At 47.7% G+C, this 25,087-nt stretch overlaps 1 protein-coding gene across 2 annotated transcripts in view; it reads left to right on the top strand.

The window, feature by feature from the left end:
- erbin (erbb2 interacting protein) overlaps nucleotides 1-25,087 on the top strand; it is a 328,567-nt gene that overhangs the window by 136,019 nt on the left and 167,461 nt on the right. For both annotated transcript variants that reach the window (XM_038805630.1, XM_038805631.1), the window contains exon 4: nucleotides 13,119-13,197. In XM_038805630.1, coding sequence (XP_038661558.1) covers nucleotides 13,119-13,197 — 79 coding nt within the window. The remainder of the gene's footprint in view (nucleotides 1-13,118; nucleotides 13,198-25,087) is intronic.

Raw genomic sequence — 25,087 nt, 5'->3', positions numbered from 1 at the left:
TTTATTGGCCAGCAAGGAAAGTTGAACATGACTGTATCAATGAAAATTAGCATAAGCAATTGCCTGGACAGATGACGTAAAACATTCAATTTGTAATTCTATTTCAGCACACCTTGCAAACTGAGGTCAAATATGAAATTTAGCTAAATGGCGTAAATTAGTTTGGAGATGTGATTGCAGGGCGGCACTGCTGCCTCACAACGCCGGGGGCCCGGGTTCGATTCCTGCCTTGGATGGATGTGTGGAGTTTGCATGTTTTCCTCGTATCTGTGTGAGTTTCATCTGGGTGCACCGGTTTCCCCCCCCCCAACAGCAAAAGATGCACGGTTAGATGGATTAGCCATGGTCAATGCACAGGTGTATGGGGTTGTTTGTATGTATAATGGGGTCTAATGTAATAAAACACCCTAAGGTACATCAAAGGAACATTACGAAACAAAATATGACACCGAGCGACATACGGAGATATGAGATCAGGTGGTCAAAGAGGTAAATTTTAAGATGTATCTTATAGAAAGAAATCTGTTAAATGGAGAATTCCTGAGCTTAATGCCTTGGCAGCAGAAGGCACGGCCGCCAGTGGCGCAGCAGTTAAAATTAGTGATGCTCATATCTAGGGAGTGCAGATATCTGGTAGAGTTGTGAAGCTGGTAAAGGTTATAAGAGATGGGGAAGGGTGAGGTATTTGAAAGCTGGGGTAATTTTCAAATGAAGACATTGCTTAACCAGGAGACAGTGTGGGTAGGCTGGCACAGGGGTGAGAGATGAACAGGGCGTGGTGTGAATAAGGTTATGGGCAGCAGAGTTTTGGGTGACCTCCAGTTCACGAGGATGGGATGTGGGAGGCTGGTCAGGAGTTAGAACATAGAACATACAGTGCAGAAGGAGGACATTTGGTCCATCGCGTCTGCACCGACCCACTTAAGCCCTCGCTTCCACCCTATCCCCGTGACCCAATAACCCCTCCTAACCTTTTTGGTCACTAAGGGCAATTTATCATGGCCAATCCACCTAACCTGCACGTCTTTGGACCGTGGGAGGAAACCGGAGCACCCGGAGGAAACCCACGCAGACACGGGGAGAACATGGAGACAGTGACCCAGTGAGGAACCCTGGGACCCTGGCGCTGTGAAGCCACAGTGCTAGCCACTTGTACTACCGTGCTGCCCGAGTTCATTGAAATAGTCAAATCCAGAGGTGAAAAGATACTGATAAGCGTATCAACAGTGGAAGAGATAAAGTGGGGTGGAGAAGGGCAGCACGGTAGCATAGTGGCTAGCACAATTGCTTCACAGCTCCAGTGTCCCAGGTTTGATTCCGGGTTTGGGTCACTGTCTGTGTGGAGTCTGCACGTCCTCCCTGTGTGTGCGTGGGTTTCCTCCGGGTGCTCCGGTTTCCTCCCACAGTCCAAAGATGTGCAGGTTAGGTGGATTGGCCATGATAAATTGCCCTTGGTGTCCAAAATTGCCCTTAGTGTTGGGTGGGGTTACTGGGTTGTGGGGATAGGGTGGGGGTGTGGGCTTGGGTAGGTTTGCTCTTTCCAAGAGCCGGTGCAGACTCGATGGGCCGAATGGCCTCCTTCTGCACTGTAAATTGTATGTGTGTTATAAAGGTGGGACTGATTTGGCTCAGTTGGCTGTACAGCTGGTTTGTGATGCTGAGTGGGGCCAACAGCACGGGTTCAATTCCTGTACCAGCTGAGGTTATTCATGAAGTAAAAGCCTTCTCAACCTTGCACCTCACCTGAGGTTAAATCACCACCAGTCAGCTCTTCCCCCTCAAAGGGGAAAGCAGCCTATGGTCATCTGGGACGACAGAGGTGAAAATCTTGGTGACAGCAGGTATATGATTGGAAGCTCATCTTGAGGTCACAATAGTTTGGCTCCGCCTCGAGAGGGAACCAACTACAATTGGTGGCTAGGCAACAAAGTTTGTCATTGGGACCGAAGACAATGGCTTCGGTCATTCCCAATATGGACAACAGTATCACAAGGTCAACAGGGGTCGGGTAGAAGCTGGAACTTTTCTCCTTGGAGTAGGTGCTCAAACTGTGAGGGGTTTTGCTAGGCAGGATATGGAGAAACTGTTTCCACCGCCAGGGGGGTTGATAATCAGGGAATCGAATTTAAGTAATTGTCCAAAAAAAACCCACAGGAAGATGGGGCTTTTTTTAATGTAATGAGGTCTGATCTGGAATGCGCTGCCTGAAAGAGTGGTGGTAGCAGAATCTATACTAACTTTCAAAGGAAAATTCAATAAATACTTGAAAATTAAAAATTAATTTTGTAACTTTTTAAATTAAATTTCCCAAAATGCCTTTCCTGGTTGATACTCAGCCATGAGTGACTAATTTCAGCTGTTTGCATTTGAGTACCTATTGACATGGATCATATTTTTAAAAACCTGCTTTCGAATCCAACTCCATGTGTTGCCACATGCCAAAATCTGAAAATATTTACTTTGGTCCTTGTGAACATTTTACTTTTCAATGCAAATTACTTCCGGCTGTACTGTATAACTTTTCATGTGCGTCATATTAGTTTGTGGTGGATTATCTCTTATGCAAAGCATGTATTGCACATATGAACTGTGAATTGTCATTCCGATTGTGATAATATATTACCATTGGGTGGGTATTGTTTAACATTGTGTGCTGCAGCCCAGCACTGTGTGCGCAGGTGATTTCTGTGCAGCATATTAATCTGTATTGCTTTAAGATAAACCTTTTCAAGACGTTAATTTCTTCAAAATTGATTGAGCACAAAAATAACATTTATGGAATATATAGTTTTTCATTCATTTTTAAAAAAAATTATTTTTATTCAAATTTTTCAACAACAAATTCCCCCCCCCCCCCGGTTGCTGCTGAGATTGACCACCCTACAACCCTCCGCCAGAAAATCGAGAAAGGGCTGCCACCGCCGGAAGAACCCCTGTACCGACCTCCTCAGGGCAAACGTAACCTTCTCCAGCCTGATGAACCCGGCAATGTCATTGATCCAGGCCTCCGGGCTCAGGGGCTTTGCATCCCTCCACTGTAAGAGAATCCTACGTCGTGCTACTAGAGACGCAAAGGCCAGGGTACCGGCCTCTCTTGCCTCCTGCACTCCCGGCTCCGATGCTACCCCAAAGATTGTGAGTCCCCAGCCCGGCTCCACCCTGGACCCGACCACCTTGGACAAAGTCCCCGCCACCCCCTTCCAAAACCCCTCCAACGCCGGACACGGCTAGAGCATGTGGCTGTGGTTCGCCGGGCCTCCTGAACACCCCCCCCCCCCCCGGCTCATCTTGGCCCCCGTCATGTGCGCCCTATGCAGCACCTTCAGCTGAATTAAGCTGAGCCCTGCACAAGAAGAGGACGAGTTCACCAGCCCCAGGGCGTCCGCCCACGTCCCATCGTCGATCTCCTCCCACTTCGCTTTCAGCTCTTCCACCGAGGCCTCCTCCTCCTCCTGCATCACCTGATAAATTGCCGAGATCCTACCCTCACCGACCCACGTCCCCGAGAGCACCCTACCCTGCACCCGCCTAGGCGGCAGCAGCGGGAACTCCGTCAACGGCAGCTTGACAAACGCCCTAATCTGCATATACCTGAAAGCATTCCCGGGGGGAGGCCCCACTTCCCCTCCAACTCCTCTAAAGTCGCAAACTTCCCATCGAGGAAAAGGTCCCCATCCGCCTGATGCCTGCCCTATGCCAACTCAAAAACCCACCATCTATTCTCCCTGGTGCAAACCGGTGATTGCCCCGTAACGGGGCCCACACTGAGGCCTTCACTGCCCCCAAATTTTGAGGGACGCCACCACTAGTGTACCTTGCCGGGGGAATGGGTGCAGGGCCGTCACCAATGCCTCCAAACACGTACCCACACAGGACGCAACCTCCAACCTGTTCCATTCGGCACCCTCCCCCTCCATCACCCATAGCTCTCCCTTGGCTCACCACGTGCCTGCAGAACCACCCCCCCCCCCCCCCCCCCCCCCCCTTCACCAGCAGTTCTCCTCCGGCCCCTGCAGCAGCAACCTGGCACCCCCCTCCAAAGCTTGGGCCCCCCTAGTTGCCTTACCCCTTCCATTGTTCTTCCGTAAGTCAGCCGACTCCTGCTGAACCCGGCTGCTCCCGCCATCCCAACGAACCCCACCCCCCCCCCGATGCAACACAACCACCATTCCCCCTCCCAGTGCCGGCCCCGCCCACTGCTCCTCCGGCACGGGAAGGAAACCCGCGCTTCCATCCCAAACACCGCCCCCCGACCCAGCACACGGGAAAAATATGGGCACATGACCCAGCGGGACCGCGAACCCCAACCCTCCACCAGTGAAAAAACGAAAAAGCACCCAACTAAATAAATAACAGCCCTAAAAACGAAAAAGCAGAACAGCAAAAAGGCAACATCAAACACAGCCAATAAAAACGAAAGGATACCAAGGAGGACCGAGCCTCCGGACTATGTACATCATTCCCCAGTCTTCAGTTCGAGTCCAACTTTTCTGCCTGGACAAAGGACCAGGCCTCCTCCGGAGAATCAAGGTAGAGGTGGCAGTCCTTGTAAGTGACCCAGAGGCGAGCCGGCTGTAGCAGGCCAAACTTCACCCCCTTCCTGTGAAGCACTCCCTTCGCCCGATTGAAGCCAGCCCTTCTCTTCGCCACCTCCGCGCTCCAGTCCTGATAGATCCTAATCTCTGCATTCTCCTACTTGCTGCTCCTTTCCTTCTTTGCCCATCTCAGCACGCACTCACGGTCAACGAAGCAGTGAAAGCGGACAAGCACCGCCCTAGGCGGCTCGTTCGGCCTGGGCTTCCTCAACAGCACTAGATGGGCACCCTCCAGCTCCAAGGGTCCTTGGAACGACCCCGCGCCCATTAACAAGTTCAGCATCACAGTCACGAAGGCCCCCAAATCCGAACCTTCCAGCCCCTCCGGGAGGCCCAGAATTCGGAGGTTCTTCCAACGGGAGCGGTTCTCTATCTCCTCCATCCTTGCCAACCATTTCTTGTGAAGCGCCTTGTGCGACTCCACCTTCACTGCCAGGCCCAGGAGTTCGTCCTCACTCTCCGAGACCTTTTGCCATAGCTCTCGGATCTCTGCACCCTGAGCCGTCTGAGTCGCCATGAGCTTGTCCAGCGAGGCCTTAAATGGTTCAAGGATCTCAGCCTTCAGCTCTCTGAAGCAGCGCTGGAGCAGTTCCTGCTACTCCTGCGCCCATTGCTGCCACGCTGCCGGTTCCCCGCCCGCCGCCATCTTGTTTATCCTGCCTCGCATCTTTCTCTCCTCCAAAAACGATTTTTTGACTGCTCAGCTGCTGGTCCAGTCCATCCCCTGGCAGATAAGCACAGTGGATGTGTTCCCACCCGGGGAAAAGTCCAACCAGCACCGCGGCGGGCCCTTAAAAGAGCCCAAAAGACCAAAAATAGCGGGAGCTACCGAACGTGCAGCTTAGCTCCGCATCACTGCAACCGGAAGTCAGTTTTTCATTCATGTGGACTTCCTGTAATGATTTGTTCTAATTTTTCCCATCTCTGTCAATATATCTCTCTCAATATTTTCTAGTTTTCTTGAATTTCCTTAAGTCATTAACACTTCGTCCCTTAAGGTGAGTTTTGATGGCTCATCTTTAAGACCCCCCCCCCCCCCCCCCCCCCCCCAGGTCCATCTCCAGCCAAGCTGAAGTGATCGAGATTGTCCCTGCCCAGTAACTTGTCTTTCACTCATCGTGTCTCCTTAACCACAACCACCATTTCCCCCCCATCATTGCATCGACTGCAATCTCCATGTAAACCGTCAATTTTCACTTTCGCCTCAGGGAGGATGGGGGAAAAGGTAGAGGAAGAGATGGAGTATGTACGCATGGAAATGGAGGATGTATGTTAATTTAAAATAAATCTTTATTAGTGTCACCGATAAGCTTGCATTAACAGTGCAATAAAGTTAGTGTGAAATTCCCCTAGTCGCCATAGTCCGGCGCCTGTTTGGGTACCCTGAGGGAGAATTCAAAATGTCCAGTTCACCTGACAGTACGTTTTTCAGGACTTTTGTGGGAGGAAACCGGAGCACCCAGAGGAAACCCACGCAGACACGGGGACAACGTGCAGACTCCGCACAGACAGTGACCCAAGCCGGGAATCGAACCGGGGTCCCTCGCGCTGTGAAGCAACAGTGCTAACCACTGTTCCAAGATGCTGTCTACATTAAACCATGTGTTAATAATAATAATTGCTTATAGTCACAAGTAGGCTTCAATGATGTTACTGTGAAAAGCCCTTGTCGCCACATTCCGGCGCCTGTTCGGGGAGGCCAGTACAGGAATTGAACCCGCGCTGCTGGCATTGTTCTGCATTACAAGCAGGCTGTTTAGCCCACTGTGCTAATCCATCCCCATACGCACCTAAAGAGGGATGCGAGTGAGGGTTGAAAGTGAAAGGTGTGTAGGACAGAGTACAAAGGGTTTAGGGAGAGGTCCATAAGGGGTTCATAGCAGGGCAAGTGGAACAAGTTTGAGGACAAAAGTGGAAAAAGATGGGATGAAGACGGGTGACGGTCAGGCATGATCGAGCTAATGACCCATCTTTCAAAAACCTATCTGGTCCTGTCGATCCCCCACTTTTGTGTTGACCTGTCATAAAATAATTGCATTGGGAAACTAGTAAACTATCCCTTAGAATCAAAATCTTCAAAGGCGCAAGTGGTCTGGTTAAAATCTGAAATTAACATGAGTGAAGGGAAGAAGGCGCTATGTGTTGTTCAATAGTATCTGGCGATGCTGCGAGTTAAGAGTAGAGGTCAATCATCCAATATTGAGGGCAGCACGGTGGCCTAGTGGTTGGCACAGCTGCCTCACGACACTGAGGTCCCAGGTTCGATCCCGGCTCTGGGTCACTGTCCATGTAGAGTTTGCACATTCTCCCCGTGTCTGTGTGGGTTTCGCCCCAAAACCCAAAAATGTGCAGAGTAGGTGGATTGGCCACACTAAATTGCCCTATTAATTGGAAAAAATAATTGGGTAATCTAAATTTATATTTTAAAAAATCATCCAATAATGGTGCTTTGACCATTTCCACCAGATAATGCTACATTAGAAACCACAAAGACGAGCAAGGTTTCTGTTGAGAAGGGTCTTGATGAAAGGTCAATCTGAAAGGTTAAAACTCCATAGATGCTGTCAGACCGGCTGAGTATTTCGAGCATTTTCTGTTTTTATTTCTGATTTCCAGCATCCGTGGTGTGCTTTTTGCAAAAGAGGTTTTTGACTGCTTTTAGTCAAATGATGAGTAATTTATCTAATTGAAAAAGTTGGGGATGTGAGCACTTGAAACCTTAAAATGTTTTACTTGAGATAGAGTTGGTATAGGTATTCTGCATTGGATTTGCACTTGATTTGCTTGATGAATTATGTATTTTCCCACTGAATTCTCTTGATGTTTCCTAAAACTAGCTGACTCATTTTGAAATAAAGAAGGGGCTGAAATAATTTATTCTGGAACATTGCGTGGTTCGATGTTTTGTGTTGGGCAGTTTGACACTAACTTGGGGAAGGAATTTTTGATTTAAAAAAAAACTGTCCCATTGCCATACGCTAATATTTTGACACTGCATTTCTGCAGATGCCTTTTTTGTGTGGAGTAATTCTGCAGTAAATTAATGCTGCGGGCATGGGGAAACTGCAGTATTTTCAGTAAAGCACAGCAAATCTCTGAATAATGCAAAACAGCTAATTGCCACTCATTTGAAGAACAGTAGTTACATAAATGAAACTCCTTTTGTTGTTAGTATCTATTCATATCTCCAAGGATGCTTCATCATGTATGTAAAGGGGGGAAAAACATCCTGAATCTGGTTGATTAGGTCGGTATGATGCATTGTATCGAGTATTTTTGCATAGCTGTATTAATTGGTGTGTATAAAATCTCTGCCGTCATAATAACAGTTTTCCAGGATTTCCAAAAGAAACCTCTTAATATGGTAAACTGATTGAGCACCAACTAATTGACAATTAACATGATGTTGTTAGCTGCGTACCATTATTATAATATTATTCTGGCAATTAGGGTCGCGTATCATTACTATAATATTATTATGGCAATTAGGGTCATAACATGGAGTCAAAGTAATGGTGCGCGTGTGTGTGTGTGTCTGAGGGAGTGTGGGCGAGTGTGTGAAGGCGCGAGAGGTGTGTGTCTTGTGTGTCTGATATAAGAATCCAGCTCTCCAGCAGCACTCCAAATATTAAAGGAATTTGTGAGCAAAATAAGCAGCACCCCCCCCCCCCATTTAAATTGACAGAAAGAAGGTTAAGTGCTTTGTTGAACAAGGGAGCTTTTAAATTATAACAAATGTATTCATATAAGAAACAGAAAAAACTTTCAGAAATCTGTTTTGCACAGAAACAATCAATTTTTGTGGTTTAACTCCTCAGCAGAATAATGTTTCTGAAGATAAAAGCAAATTACTGTGGATGCTGGAATCTGAAACAAAAACAGAAACTACTGGACGATCTCAGCAGATAGAAGCGAGCTAACGTTTTGATTCTGGATGACTCTTTTTTAAAATTTAGAATGCCCAATTCATTATTTCCAATTAAGGGGCAATTTAGCGTGGCCAATCCACCAAACCTGCACATCTTTGAGTTGTGGGGGTGAAACCCACGCTAACACGGGGAGAATGTGCAAACTCCACACGGACAGTGACTCAGAGCCGGGATCGAACCTGGGACCTCGGCATCGTGAGGCAGCAGTGCTATCCACTGCGCCACCGTGCTGCCTCCTTGATGACTCTTTCAAAATTTCGAAGGGCTCTGTCATACTTTTAGAAGGTCAAAAAAGGTTCTGTGGCCAGATTAGTTTTAGAAACCTTGGTTTAAACTAATGGCCAGGCTGTGGGAACCAGAAGATATTAAAGAGGAAAACAATATGTATAGAGAATTGGGAGAGACAGATAGCACTCGAGTCGGAAATATTAAGGTATTAGGTGGGGACCAGAGTAAAAGGGAATTTAAAAAAAAATATTCGTTCATGGGACATGGGCATTACAGGCTGAGTCAGCATTTATTGTCCATCCCTCATTTTCCTTGAGGGGTAGTTAAGAGTCAACCACATTGTTGTGGGTCTGGAATCACATGTATGCCAGACCAGGTAAGGACGGCAGATTTCCTTCCCTGAAAGACATTAGTGAATCAGATGAGTTTTTTACGACAATTTAAAGAACAAAGGAAAAATCAGCACAGGAACAGACCCTTCGGCCCTCCAAGCCTGTGCCCAACCTTTATTTTTTAAAAAACTTCTTCCCGTACTCGGTCCATTTCCCTCTATTTCATATATCCATCCAGATGCCTCTTAAATGTTGCCAATGTGCCTGCTTCCACCACATCTTCTGGCACTGTGTTCAACGCACCCACCCCTCTGTGTGAAAAACTTACCCCGCACATCTCCCGTAAACTTTCCTCCTCTCACCTTGAACCTGTGCCCCCTTGTAATTGACACTTCCACCCTTGGAAAAAGCCTCTGATTATCCACCCTGTCTATTCCTCTCATAATTTTGTAGACCTCTATCAGGTCTCTCCTCAGCCTCTGTCTATCCAGGGAAAGCAATTCTAGTTTATTCAACCTCTCAATAGCCCTCAAGACCAGGCAACATCCTGGTGAACCTTCTTTGCACTCTCTCCAAAGCTTCCACATCTTTCTGATAATGTGCTGACCAGAACTGCCACAATACTCCAAAAGCGGCCTAACCAAGGTTTTATACAGCTGCAACATGATTTCCCAACTATTGTACTCAGTGAATGCATAGGTGCCATATGCCGCCTTAATCATCTTGGCCACCGGCGTTGCCACTTTTAGGGAACTGTGGACTTGTGCGCCCAGATCCCTCTATATGTTAACGTTCCTAAAGGTTCTGCCATTTACAGTATAATTCATACTTCGATTTGATCCTCCAAAATGCATCACCTCGCATTTGTTTGGATTAAACTCCATCTGCCATTTTTGTGCCCAAGTCTCCAATCTCTCTGTATCCTGTTGTATCCTCTGACAATCCTCGGCACTATCAATCGACAATGGTTTCTTAGGAATTATTAGACTATTAAATCCAGATTTTTATTGAATTCAAATTTCACCATCTGCAGTGGTGGGACTTCAACCTGGGTCCCCGGGCCATTACCCAGAGTTTCTGATTTACTTAACCAGCGACAATACCACTATGCCATCAGCTCCTCGTAGGAGGGAATGAAATATGGTCAGAAATATTGCATGTACGTGAATGCACGGAGTGGGATAAATAAGGTAGATCGCCATGTGGAATTTGGATGTCGTGGTGATAAAAAGGGTCGGACTGTGTATGAAATATTCCTGACTATATCATATTCAGGGAAGGTGGGAAAGAAAGGCGGAGGGATGACAGCATTGATTAAGGGAGAACATTACAATGCTGGAGAGAGAGGATGTCCTTGAGGGCTTGAGGACAACATTTATTCGGTTAGTGCAAATAAACATTGAAGGTATTTTTGACATTGCTCGGTGTATTGTGTAGACTACAAACTAGCGGGAAAGAGTTTGAAGGATTGAGTTTGCGAGGATTGAAATTGCAAGGAATTTAGAGGCGCAAGAATCTTGCATCAGTTATAATTGGTGACTATCCAAGTATCAGTCGGCATCAGATTGTGGCAATTCCTCACTATAAATTGTGATGTCATAGATTGTACTTCTTCTCTCGCACTTCAGTTATTCAAACCTTTCTTCACACTCCTCCCAGTCTGTTTCACAGTGACCTTTACCTACAGCACACTCCTCCTGTCTCTTCACAGTTTTCCTTACCTGCAGCACACTCTTCCTGGCCAGCTTCACAGTGACCTTTATCTGCAGCACACTCCTCCTGGCCTGCTTCACAGTGATCCTTACCTGCAGCACACTCCTCCTGGCCTGCTCCACAGTGATACTTATCTGCAGCACACTCCTCCTGGCCTGCTTCACAGTTTTCCTTACCTGCAGCGCACTCTTCCCGGCCTGCTTCACAGTGATCCTTACCTGCAGCGCACTCCTTCTGGCCTGCTTCCCAGTGATACTTATCTGCAGCACACTCCTCCTGGCCTGCTTTACAGTGATACTTACCTGCAGCATACTCCTCCCGGTCTGCTTCATAGTGATACTTGCCTGCAGCTCACTCCTCCCAGCCTCCCACACTAATCTCATAGTGTCCAGTGCTACTGGTCAAGTATCCTTCAACCGAAACCCTTGGGGCCGATTGCGTTTTGGTTTTCAGATGCTACTATCTATATGGTAGACCGGGACCTACTTGCGTTTCAATAGCCTAGACTAGCTATTGTCTACAAATACTAGGTTGTTTCTCCATTTGGCAACTCTCTCGCACTCGGCTCTGTACCTCTTAACACTTATACACCTGCATTGCTTTATTAGCATACAAATTACCTGCATAGCCATTTAAGAATTAGTTCAGTTTTTGGATGCATTGACAAAAAGGTTATTCGACTGCACAATAGAAAAGTTCAATCTCACAAGGCAGTAAAGGCACACCAGCTTGCAGATTCGCAATGAGATATTTTACTGCATGGTTGGTTGATGGGTGGTGGCTGTGGTCATGTGGTATTGTACCTCTGCCAGCTGTTCCTTCACCACCTTGTAATTTTTAGGAGCGGTTGTGCAACTCCAATTAAGCAGAGCGTGGCTTCAGAGTAAGGCAGCTTCAAACTTTTATTTCTATAATCACAATCGTGTGCTCTGCTGAGCAACCTCACACATTTTAATTCTGCTTCTGTTTAAGGTTTTCCTAAAATTCAGTAGTGAGGACTGAAATAGATTGTGGTCCGTGAAAGTGGCTGCTTTGATTGGGTCAAAGGCCACTCGCTTCATTCTTTCCTCCTCCATTGACCATTTGAAAACAGATCCTTCACATTTTCCAGTGTTTGTCGCCCTGATACTCCTGAAAATAGCAAAGCAACCTATATTAAATCTAAAGCTATGTAGTGAAAATACTCTTTCGGTAGCTCTGCCAACTGCATCATCCACAAGCCTGTTGTTCATGTCAGACTACTATATGTGCCAAGAGCATGCTGCATTGTAGTACTCTACACCAGATGATGGTAATTTTGTTTTAAAAAAAGCAGACCTTCCAGTCTGCAATATTTGTTTCTGCCATTCTGAGCTCAGCAGGCAGTGCGGGACAGACATTCTCACCTGCAAATACTTGGCTTCACATCCATCTGCACACTATGAAAAATTAACTCCTGAATTGATCATCAAAACCACTGATAAATTTTCACTGGAAAGTCAAACACAGAATATGATCACTCACAATCTTAGAATTCCATACCATGAAGGGAATTTAATTAGTTGGCTACCAAAGCTCATGGCTTTGCCAGTCACATCGAAACACATTTTTAAAATACAAGTCATTTTAAATGATAAATTGTTAATTGTTGAAGGGGGAGTTTGTGGCTTTGAACATTCCCATTTTAGGCAAGTTGGAGCTATTTGCAATGATGCTGAATCTTTTGCAAGAATGCAACATGGGATTTTAAAGGATTGGTTGTCCAATACTTGGGCCAATCAAAATTGTTCAATTTTAATACATGTTTCCACTTAACTGTGTGTTATAATTGTCGACAGTGAAACGTTGCATGGAACGACAATTAGTAAGAGTTTCCTGTGTTATCAAAGAACGAGTGACGTAACGTATTTATTTGATAGGTTGAGCGTCAATATTGCTGTAAATGAAGCCATCCGCAAGATTGTTTCTTGATGTAATACGGCCCAGTAATTTCTTTATTGTACTGTTCATGAAAAACAATGCTGCTTTCCTCATGCAAATGGCTGTAAGAACAAGACTACTGTAGTTTAACCAGTCAGACTTGCTTTTTAAGAAGCTATGAAGGATTGATTACAATGTAAGCATGTGTACGCTTCGTAACAGCGATAAACAGATTTTAGACTAAACTTTTTTTTTAAATGTGAGAAGGAAGTCTGAACGATGGTTCTATATATGTCTGTGGTATTTATTTCTAGCCACTGCATGTCTTCATCTTGTCCTACTGAGTCCACCTTTCATTTCACAGAGAAATTAAAGTGAATGTAATGATTACAAACGTAAAACAAATCTTGTATGTCTTTCAGGGATTCAAGAATTTCCAGAAAATATCAAAAACTGCAAGGTCCTATCTGTTGTTGAGGCCAGTGTAAACCCTATTTCAAAGTAAGTTTCCACTCACTTTTCCTCCAGTTGACCCATTTATGATCAACAGTTACCAGTGAACACATTGACATTTTATTTGTTTTGATGCCAGTTTGAAAGACTGGTTCTGCTAAAATGATTATTTTCCAGCTATCTTGACTATTATGCACTGACGCTTGTACAGTTGTATTGGAGAAATGTGAGATATGATGCAAAAATCGAAATAAAATGTTACGTATTTGGTTTGTTTATAATTTTTAAAATTATTTATTCATGGAATGTGGGATTTACTGGCTCAGCCAGCCTACGTTGTCCATCCCTAATTTCCCTTGAGATGGTGGTGGTGAGCTACCATCTTGAACTGCTGCAGTTGGAGTCTTGCAGGAACACCCTGCATGCTGTTCGGAAGGGAGAACCAGGATTTTGACTTGGAGGCAGTGAAGGAATGGCAATATGGTTCCAAGACAGGATGGTGTGTGGCTTGGTAGGGGACCTGATGGTGGTGGGTTCCCATGCTGCCCGTCTCCATCTAGGTTGCAGAGGTTCCGGGTTTGGAAAGTGTGGCCGAAGGAGCCTTGGTGAGTTGTTTCACTGCCTCTTGTAGGCGGTACACACTGGTGACACGGTGCATTGGTGGAGAAGGGAGTGAATGTTGAAGGTGACTGATGGGCTGCTTTGTCCTAGGTAGCCTTGAATGCTTGTGTGTAGTTGGAGCTGCACTGGCAAGTGGAGAGTATTTTTATTGCACTCCTGACTTGTGCCTTGTAGTTGGTGGACAGGCTTTGGTGAGTCAGGAGATGAGTTACTCTTGGAAATTCCCAGCTTCTCATCTAATCTTGGAGCCAGAATATTTATATGGCTGGTCCGGTTCAGTTTCTGGTCAATGGTAATCCCCCATTTTTAGCATCAATTTTAGCTCCAGAAAATTGATTTAATTTTTATGAAGTCTTCTTCGTGACATGGCAGCACTTGTTCCCTTCAGACCTCTGGGTGTTATGTTTGGTTACAGCCTATGACCCTAGACCAGACTTACAGGTTTTGTTAAAGGTAGACAAAGTTAGAGATCCAAGGTATTTACTAAGAGAAAAAAGGCACAAGAGTCCATAGTTTTTTTTTTGCAACAAACAAAATAAACTTCAGTGAACAAGGTTAGAAAGATGAAACAATTTGTAACATCTTACACTCTAACACTCAGTCGTTCAGAAGAGGTAATTCCTATGAGGGCGGAAAGCCAGAACTCCCTCGAAGAGTAAGATGAAGCAGAAAAAGGGGACATATGACAAATATCAGGATGTAATCCAAGTGGGAACCTGGCTGAATATAGAAAGTTCAGAGGGGAAGTGAAAAAGGAAATAGGAGTCAGAGAGAGTATGAGAAGTAACTAGCAGCTAAACACCAAAGAAAATCAGCAACTCTTCAACAGGCATATAAATAGTAAAAGGGCAGTAAGGGGTGGGGTGGGACTGATGATGCACCAAAAAGGGGATCTGTGCATGGAGGAAGAAGGTGCAATTGAGGTACTAAATGAATACTTTGCATCTGTCTTTACCAAGAAAGAAGATGCTACAAGAGGTAACAGTTAACCTACTGAATGGACAAAAAAACTTAAGAGGAGCCATTAGACAGGTTGGCTGTGCTTAAAGTTGACTGTGTTGAGTCTGCACGTTCTCCCTATGTCTGCGTGGCTTTTCTCTGGGTGCTCCGGTTTCTTCCCACAGTCCAATGATGTGCAGGTCAGGTGGATTGGCCATGATAAATTGCCCCTTGGTGTCAACTGTTATCTGGGGTTTGACTTCCGGTTGCGGCTATGACTAGCTAAGCCGCACATTTGGAAGCTCCTGCAACAAAGGTGTTTTTGGGCCAATTGGAGGGCCCCAACGGCGCTGAAAAAACGAATCCCGGTGGGGGAAGGTCCCCTGAGGAGAACTAGACCGATTTTATGGTCGGTACCCGGAGCGGAGCGGCAAGAAAAACGGCAGCAGCTCCCCAAAAAAAGCGGGGGAAGAAAATCAAAATGGCGGCCGGCGGTGCACCGGAGGAGTGGAAGAAATGGGCGGAGGAGCAGCAGGCCGCTCTCCTCCGTTTTTTCACGGAGATGAAAGTGGAACTCTTAGAGTCCATGAACGCGACGGCCACCAGGTTGGTGGGAGCCCAGGCGATCCAAGAGGCGTCGATTAAAGATCTGCAGCAGGAGATGGCCGCGAGGGAGGAGGAGGCCACAGTCATCGGGGCAAAGGTGGAGGCGCACGAGGCACTCCACACGAAGTGGCAGAGCCGCTTCGAGGAGCTGGACACTCGGATGAGGAGGAAAAATTTGAGGATCCTGGGCCTGGAAGAAGGCCTGGAGGGGTCGGATCTCCCGGGATATGTGGCGGAGATGTTGAGCTCCCTGATGGGGGAAGGGGCCGGTCCGGCGCCCCTGGAATTGGAAGAGGCATACCGGGTCATGGCCAGGAGGCCTAGGGCAAACGAGCCCCCGAGGGCGGTGCTGGTGCGGTTCCAGCGGCTAAGTGATCGAGAGAAAGTCCTGAGGTGGGCTAAAAGGGAGAAAAGCAGCAAGTGGCAGAACTCGACGGTAAGGGTGTACCAGGACTGGAGTGCGGAGGTGGCAAAGCGGCGGGCCCGGTACAACCGGACAAAGGCGGTGCTACACGCGAAAAAGATCAAATTTGGAATGTTGCAACCGGCGCGCTTGTGGGTCACCTACAAGGACCAACATCATTATTTCGAGTCCCCAGAGGAGGCCTGGACCTTTGTACAAGAGGAAAAGTTGGACACGAACTAAAACCTGGGAGCACCGGCGGTCGTAGCCGCCGGGGGACTCTTGATTGTGCAAGTGGCCCTTTTCTTTTTCAGGCCAGGTCGGAACTGGGTAACAGTTTCGTGGAGTGTTTGGGGTGTTTTTTCTCGAACGGTTGACTTTTCTGAATATTTTGAAGGTTTCGAGTTGTTGGGTGTTTCTGTATATTTGTACTGTTGAAATCTCTATTGTGGGTCGTTGGCTTCTTATGGGGTGTTTTTTCCCGTTTCCAATTTCCCTTAGTTATTTACCCCTCCTACCCTTTTTCTTTGGGTGCTTGGGGGGGTTTTTTGGTTCTTTTTTTTCTTTTCGGGTTATGGTTATCTGCGGTTATTTATACTGTTTGATGGAGGGTGATGGTTGGGCACGCGGTTAGTTGATAGTTAGTTAATTATTTTGTTATTTAAGTATGTAGTTAAGTATTTATGTATTTAGTTGCCATTGGGTATTTGTATTTATAGCGTTAAGTTGGGGAGACGGGACGGGGGGGAGCGGGTTGATTATGCGGGTCTTTCTCGGGGGTTTTAAGGGGATCTCTCACGGGCGCAGATGGGGTGAACCGGGAGGAGTCGGAATGTGGCAGGAGCAGCCGGGTCAGCGGAGACCAGCTGACTCTCGGGAGTACGATGTGGGGTACATCGCGGCTAGGAGGGGTCCTAGCCAGGGGGGGGGGGGGGGGGGGGAAGGGGAGGGGACTGGGGGGGGACACCGGGTTGCTGCTAGAAAGACCAGGGACGAGAAGGGGAGAGCCGGGGGGGGTGGGGGGGGGGGGGGGGCCATCGCTATGGGAAGCGGGTCAGAAAAGAAGGGATGACCCGGGGCGAGCAAGGGACAAGACATGGCTAATCGACAGGGAGTAGGGACGGGTCGCTCTGCGACCCGATTGATCACGTGGAACGTAAGGGGGCTGAATGGGCCGGTCAAAAGATCAAGGGTCTTCTCACACCTGAAGGGACTGAAGGCTGATGTAGCAATGCTGCAGGAGACTCATTTGAGGGTAGCAGATCAGGTCCGCCTGAGAAGGGGGTGGGTGGGACAGGTGTTCCACTCAGGCTTGGATATCAAGAACCGGGGGGTGGCGATTTTGGTGGGAAAGAGAGTGTCGTTTGTGGCGGCAGAGGTGGTGGCAGACAAGGAGGGCAGGTACGTGATGGTGAGGGGTAGGCTGCAGGGAGAGAGTGTGGTACTGGTAAATGTGTATGCCCCGAACTGGGACGACGCGGGTTTTATGAGGCGCCTGCTGGGCCTCATCCCGGGACTGGAGGCAGGGGGCCTGATCATGGGAGGGGACTTTAATACGGTGTTAGACCCTGGGCTGGATAGATCGAGTTCCAGGACGAATAGGAGGCCGGCAGCGGCAGAGGTGTTAAGGGGGTTCATGGAGCAGATGGGAGGGGTAGACCCATGGAGATTTGGTAGGCCTAGGGCGAGGGAGTATTCTTTTTTCTCCCACGTCCACAGAGTGTACTCTAGGATCGATTTTTTCGTATTGAACAGGGGGCTGATACCGAGAGTGCAGGACACGGAGTACTCGGCCATTGCGATATCGGACCATGCACCACATTGGGTGGACGTGGACATGGGGGAGGCGCGGGACCAACGCCCGTTGTGGCGCCTGGATGTAGGGCTGTTGGCGGACGAAGAGGTGTGCAGAAGGGTGAGAACGGGCATTGAGAACTATCTGGGTACGAATGACACAGGTGAGGTGCAGGTGGGGACGGTCTGGGAGGCCTTGAAAGCAGTGATTAGAGGAGAGCTGATCTCCATAAGGGCACACAGAGAGAGGAAGGAGAGGCAGGAAAGGGAGAGGCTGGTGGGGGAGCTCCTAGAAGTAGATAGGAAATATGCGGCGGCGCCAGAGGAGGGGCTATTAAGGGAGCGGCGTAGCTTGCAGGCCAGGTTCGACCTACTGACCACTAGGAAGGCGGAAATGCAGTGGAGAAGGGCGCAGGGTGCGGCGTATGAGTACGGGGAAAAGGCGAGCAGGATGCTGGCACACCAGCTTCGTAAGCGAGATGCAGCCAGAGAGATTGGGGGAGTGAGAGAGAGGGGTGGGGATGTAGTGCAGAAGGGGCAAGAGGTGAATAGGGTCTTTAGGGACTTCTATAGGGAATTGTATAGGTCTGAACCGCCGAAGAGGAGAGGGGGAATGAAGAACTTTCTCGACAAATTGGGGTTCCCAAAGGTACAGGAGGAGCTGGTGGAAGGGTTGGGGGCGCCGATAGAGCTGCAGGAGCTAATTAAAGGGATAGGCCAGATGCAGGCGGGGAAGGCGCCGGGGCCGGATGGGTTCCCGGTGGAGTTTTACAGGAAATTTGTGGACTTGGTGGGTCCAGTGCTGGTGCGAGCCTTCAATGAGGCGCGCGAGGGGGGGGTTCTGCCTCCAACAATGTCGCAGGCCCTGATCTCCTTGATTTTGAAGCGGGACAAGGACCCGGTCCAGTGCGGGTCCTACAGGCCTATCTCCCTCTTAAATGTAGATGCCAAGCTGTTAGCAAAGGTCCTGGCAACCAGGATAGAGGACTGTGTGCCAGGGGTAGTCCATGAAGACCAGACGGGGTTCGTGAAGGGACGCCAACTTAACACAAATGTTCGGAGATTGTTAAATGTGATTATGATGCCAGCAGTGGAAGGGGAGGCGGAGATAGTGGTAGCGCTGGACGCGGAGAAGGCATTTGACAGGGTGGAGTGGGAATACTTGTGGGAGACGTTGGAAAGGTTTGGGTTTGGGGAGGGATTTATCAAGTGGGTAAAACTGCTCTATTCAGCTCCGATGGCAAGTGTGGTAACAAACGGGAGGAGGTCAGAATATTTTGGGCTCCATCGAGGTACCAGGCAGGGATGTCCCCTATCTCCCTTACTCTTTGCATTAGCGATTGAGCCGTTGGCGATGGCACTGAGGGGTTCAGGGGGGTGGAGAGGACTGACAAGGGGAGGGGAGGAACATCGGGTCTCGCTCTATGCGGATGATTTGTTGTTGTATGTGGCAGACCCGGAGGGGGGAATGCCGGAGGTAATGGGGATACTAGCGGAGTTCGGGGACTTTTCGGGATATAAATTAAATCTGGGGAAAAGTGAGGTCTTTGTAATACACCCGGGAGACCAAGGGGAGGGAATTGGGAGGCTCCCCTTCAAAAGAGCAGTTAAAAGTTTTAGGTATTTGGGGGTGCAGGTGGCAAAGAACTGGGGGACCCTACACAAGTTGAACTTTTCCAGACTGGTGGAGCAGATGGAGGAGGAGTTTAAGAGGTGGGACATGGTGCCGCTGTCGCTAGCAGGGAGGGTGCAGTCAGTTAAAATGACGGTCCTCCCGAGGTTCTTGTTTTTGTTCCAGTGTCTGCCCATCTTCCTCCCCAGGGCCTTTTTCAAGAAGGTAACGAGTAGTATCATGGGGTATGTGTGGGCACATGGCACCCCGAGAGTTAGAAGGGTCTTTTTGGAGCGGAGTAGGGATAGTGGAGGGCTGGCGTTACCCAACCTTTCAGGATATTACTGGGCGGCAAATACATCGATGGTACGAAAGTGGATGATGGAAGGGGAGGGGGCAGCCTGGAAGCGCATGGAGAGGGCGTCCTGCGGCAACATAAGCTTAGGGGCACTGGTAACGGCACCATGGCCGCTCCCTCCCACGAGGTATACCACGAGCCCGGTGGTGGCGGCCACCCTCAGGATCTGGGGGCAGTGGAGGCGACACAGGGGGGAAGTGGGAGGTCTGATAGGGGCACCACTAAGAGGGAACCACAGATTTGCGCCGGGAAACACAGGAGGGGGATTCCAGAGCTGGCAGAGGGCGGGTATTAGACAACTGAGGGACTTGTTTATAGAGGGGAGGTTTGCGAGCCTGGGAGAGCTGGAGGAGAAATTTGGGCTCCCCCCGGGGAACACGTTCAGGTACCTCCAAGTGAAGGCATTTGCCAGACGACAGGTAGCGGGGTTCCCCGCGCTCCCCGACAGGGGGGTGAGTGATAGGGTGCTATCAGGGGTCTGGGTCGGGGAGGGGAAGATCTCGGACATCTATAAGATTATGCAGGAGGTGGAGGAGGTACCAGTAGAGGAGCTGAAAGATAAGTGGGAGTTAGAGCTGGGGGAACAGATAGAGGACGGGACATGGGCAGACGCCCTGGAGAGGGTTAACTCGTCGTCGTCATGTGCGCGACTAAGTCTCATTCAATTTAAGGTACTGCATAGAGCCCACATGACGGGGACAAGGATGAGTCGGTTTTTCGGGGGTGAAGACAGGTGTATTAGATGTTCGGGAAGCCCTGCGAATCATGCACATATGTTTTGGGCATGTCCGGCACTGGAGGAGTTCTGGAAGGGGGTGGCAGGGACGGTGTCGAGAGTGGTGGGGTCCAGGGTCAAGCCAGGATGGGGACTTGCGATCTTCGGGGTTGGGGTGGAACCGGGGGTACAGGAGGCGAGGGAGGCTGGAATATTAGCCTTTGCGTCCTTGGTGGCTCGGAGGAGGATCCTGATTCAGTGGAGGGACGAAAGGCCTCCGAGTGTTAACACCTGGTTAAACGACATGGCAAACTTTATCCAATTGGAAAGGATCAAATTCGCCCTGAGAGGGTCGGTGCAGGGGTTTTCCAGGCGATGGCAACCCTTCCTAGACCTCTTGGATCAGAGATAGAAACTGAGGCCATGACAGCAGCAACCCGGGAGGGGAGGGGAGGGCGGGAGGGGGGGAGGGGGGGGGGGGGGGAGGGGGGAAAACGACGAAGGAAGTACGGTAGCGGCGGTGGCACGGGCAAGGCCTGCCCGAGGACGCTGCTAGAAATGATAAGTTGGTCTGACTGTCGGTTCGCCGGCGGGGGGGGGGGGGGGGGGGGGGGATGCGCGGGTAGGGGGGGGGGGGGGGATTCTTTTTCTCTTTCTTGTTAAGTAGGGGGGTTTGACTTTGTGTTGTTATAATTTAAATGTAAATGTAGGGGGGGTTAAAATGTTTGTATTTTGAAAAATTCAATAAAAATTATTTAAAAAAAAAAAAACTGTTATCTGGGGATACGGCGTGGGAGTGGTCCAAGATAGGGTGCTCTTTCAGAGGATCAGTGCAGACTTGATGGGCCGAATGGTCTCCTGCTCGAAGACTGGATGGGATCCGTGCAAAGATGCTGAGGGAAGTAAGGGTGGAAATTCCTGCAGTGCTGACAATCTTCCAATCCCCCTCACAAAGGGGTGCTGTTAGAGGACTGGAGAATTTCAAATGTTACAACCTTGTTTAAAAATAAATGGGATAAGGATGAACCCAGCTACTACAGTCAGTTGAACTTCAGTAATGGGAAAGCTTTTAGAAATGATAATCTGGGATTAAATTAGCTGTGGCATGGACAAATGTGGATTATTATGGGGAAACCAGCACAATTTCTTAAGAGCAAATCTGACTTGATTGAGTTTTTGGTGAGGTAACAGCGAAAGTTGATGAGCGTAACATGGTTGATCCAATGCACAAGAACTTTGAAAAGGCATTTGATAAACTGTCACAAGTTTACCTGCAAAGTGAGAACCATGGAACGAAAGGAAAAGTGACAGCAAGGATATGAATTTGGCTGGTGACAGGAAACAAAATTGTGAATATTTTTTGTACTGACGCAAGATGGGCTTCCCCAGGGGCCATTATGGGGACCCCTGCTTGTGCTGATACATGGTAACAGCTGAGAATTTGCTGCACAGGACTCTACTTCAAAATTTGCAGGTCACACAAAACGAGGAGGGGCATGATAAGCTTTGAGGACAGATAGGCTGGTGTAATGGGCATTCGAGTGGCAGATAAAATCTAATGCAGAGAAGTGTGAACTGACTAATTTTGGGATGAAGAATGTGGAGAGGTAACATCAAATAAACAATGCAATTCTAAAGGAGGTGCAGGATCAGAGGGGCCTGGGAATATATGTGCACAAATTATTGAAGGTGGCAGGCCAGATTGGAAAAAGTGGTTAATAAATTATGTGGGATAACCTTTGCAAGTAATGAATGGAATCGATAAATAGGTGTAGTGAAGGGAAACTGTTGTCAAAGAAGTTATAAATCACTAGTTAGTTCTCAATTACAGTATCCTGGACAATTCCGGGCACACCACTTTAGGAAGGATGTTATGGCCTTGAGAGGATGCCGAGGAAATTTACCACCATAAATTCCGGGTCACGAGTGACTTCAGCAATGTGAGGAGACCCAAGTATCTGGTGAAGTAAATCGGGGAAAGCTTCCACTGCTGACTTGTTTGATCACCGGAGGACACCGATTTATGATAATTTTCCTAACTGTGGCAAAGAGCAGATGGAAAGAACTTGTCAGAATTATGATCTGGAACGCAAGGCCTGAAAGGGTGATGGGAGTGGGTTCAATTGGCTCCTCACTCTGCAACTGGATCCTCGACTTTCTGACCCACAGACCACAATCAGTAAGAATAAACAACAATACCTCCTCCACAATAGTCTTCAATACCGGGGCCCCGAAAGGCTGCAAACTTAGCCCCCTACTATACCACCTGTACACACACGACTGCGTGGCAAAGTTTGGTTCCAACTCCATCTACAAGTTTGCTGATGATTCAACCATAGTGTGCCGGATCTCGAATAACGATGAGTCAGAATACAGGAGGGAGATAGAGAACCTAGTGGAGTGGTGCAGTGATAACAATCTATCCCTCAATGCCGGCAAAACTAAAGAGCTGGTCATTGACTTCAGGAAGCAAAGTACTGTATACACCCCTGTCAGCATCAACAGGACTGAGGTGGAGATGGTTAGCAGCTTCAAATTCCTAGGTGCACACATCACCAAAAATCAGTCCTGGTTCACCCACATCGACGTGACCACCAAGAAAGCACAACAGCGCCTATACTTCCTCAGGAAATTTAAGGAAATTTGGCATGTCTACATTAACTCTTACCAACTTCTACAGATGCACCATAGAAAGCATCCTATCTGGCTGCATCACAGCCTGGTATGGCAACTGCCCGGCCCGAGACCACAAGAAACTTCAGAGAGTAGTGAACACAACCCAGTCCATCACACGAACCTGCCTCGCATCCATTGACTGTCTACACCTCACACTACCTGGGGAAAGTGGGAGCATAATCAAAGACCCCTCCCACCCGGCTTACTCACTCTTCCAACTCCTTCCATCGGGTAGGAGACACACACAAACAGACTAAAAAACAGTTTCCTCCCCGCTGTTACCAGACTCCTAAATGACCCTTTTATGGACTGACCTCATTAACACTGCACCCCTGTATGCTTCACCCAATGCCAGTGTTTATGTAGTTACATTGTGTACCTCGTATTGACCTATTCTGTATTTTCTTTTCTTTCCAGTTACTTAATGATCTGTTGAGCTGCTCGCAGAAAAATGCTTTTCGCTGTACCTCGGTACACGTGACAATAAACAAAATCCAATCCAATTGTAACTCCCAAAGCAGAATTGAATGTGTGTTGAAAAGGAAAAAATTACAGGGCATCAGAAAAAGAGTGGGGTGGGGAGATTGGCATTAATTCCATAGATATTTGAAATAATCAGCACAGGCACCTTGGACTGAAAGGCCTCTTCTGCTGTAGGATTCTGATTCAGGTCGAAAAGGAATGGATTGTTGAAAAATCAAATAGATGAACGCTGCAAGTGAAAGGCATGAGATCTGGCTGGCATGCACCATAATCTATTAAAATAAATTAGAGGAAATGGCGAAGGCTGTGGCCACAATATTTAAACCTTCAATATAGTAAATTATGCTGTGGAACTGGAGCGTAGCCAAAGTAATCCCTTTAATCAAGGAGGGAATGATGGATGAGCGGTGTAAGTGTAGACCAGGACACTTCACATTAATTGTGTGAGAACCTGTACACTTGGCGTGAGCTATGGGCAAACAATGTTAAACCATAATTCAAGTTAAAATTAATGAGCATTTAGACATGGGTGGGAAAATCAAGAACAGTTGACATGGCTTTGTTTAAGGAAAATGCTGTTTGTTCCTACATTCCTTTGTATACAGTTTATAATGTGAATAAGTGTGAGAGTAATATTCCTTGGGATCCTATCAAGAAATGGATGTGTAAAGAAAGAATTACGTTTGCATAGCTCCTTTCATAACCTCAGGAAATCCTAAAGCCATTAAGTACCTCTGAAGTACAGACACTTGTCACATGGTAGCTCTATTTGCATTTAAACAGGTTTTGAAGCAACAATATGGTATTGGAAGATGTTTTTAGTTGTTGGAGGCCAATCATCTAAGTCCAGGGACATTGTTTGTTGTCATATTTACTCAGGGCAGAATTTTAGGCCCAACAATCTTCAGCTGCTTCATTTAATGACCTCCGGAGGCCACAAGTGCAAATGTTCACTGATGATTGCACTGTATTAATTCTGTTCACGGTTCCTCAGATAATGAAATGCTCTGGGTCTGCATGCCACAGGACCAGAACAGCAACCAGTCTTGGACTGATAGGTGACGAGAAGCATTTGCAACGCACACATCTCTGACAGCGATATCTGCTGCACAAAGTAGATGAATTACCTCCCTTGAGATTAATGAAACATAGAAAACAGGAGTAGGTCATTCGGCCTTTCGAGTCTGCTCCACCATTCATTGTGATCATGGCTAATCATTCCGATGCAATTGCTTATTCCTGTCTTCCCAACCAATATCCTTTCACACTTTTTGCCCAAAAATTTCTTCTTGAAAACATACCATGTTTTGACCTCAACTATTTTATGTGGTTGCAAATTCCACAGGATTAACACTCTTGGGGTGAAGAAATTTCTCCTAATCTCAGTCCTAAATGGTCTACCCTGCATCCTCAGACTGTGACCCCTGGTTCTGGTTCCATTGGGAACGTCCTTCCTGCATCAACACTGTCTAATCCTGTTAAAATGTAATACATTTCTATTAGATCCCCTCCTGTAATTCTTCTGCGCTCCAATGAATATAATCCTAACCGACACTATCACTCCTAATATGTTACTCGCCATCCCAGGTATCAGTCTAGTAAACATTTGCTGGACTCCCTGTACAACAACATCCTTCCTCAGATAAGGAGATCAAGATTGCACACAATATTCATTAAGGCCCTGTATAATTGCAGCAAAACGTCCATGGCCCTGTACTCCAAGCATCTCGC

The sequence above is a fragment of the Scyliorhinus canicula genome, chromosome 8, assembly GCF_902713615.1.
Source record: "Scyliorhinus canicula chromosome 8, sScyCan1.1, whole genome shotgun sequence".
Lineage (NCBI taxonomy): Eukaryota > Metazoa > Chordata > Chondrichthyes > Carcharhiniformes > Scyliorhinidae > Scyliorhinus > Scyliorhinus canicula.
The sequence above is the reverse complement of the archived record's forward strand: the minus strand, read 5'-3'. Positions and strand labels throughout refer to the sequence as shown.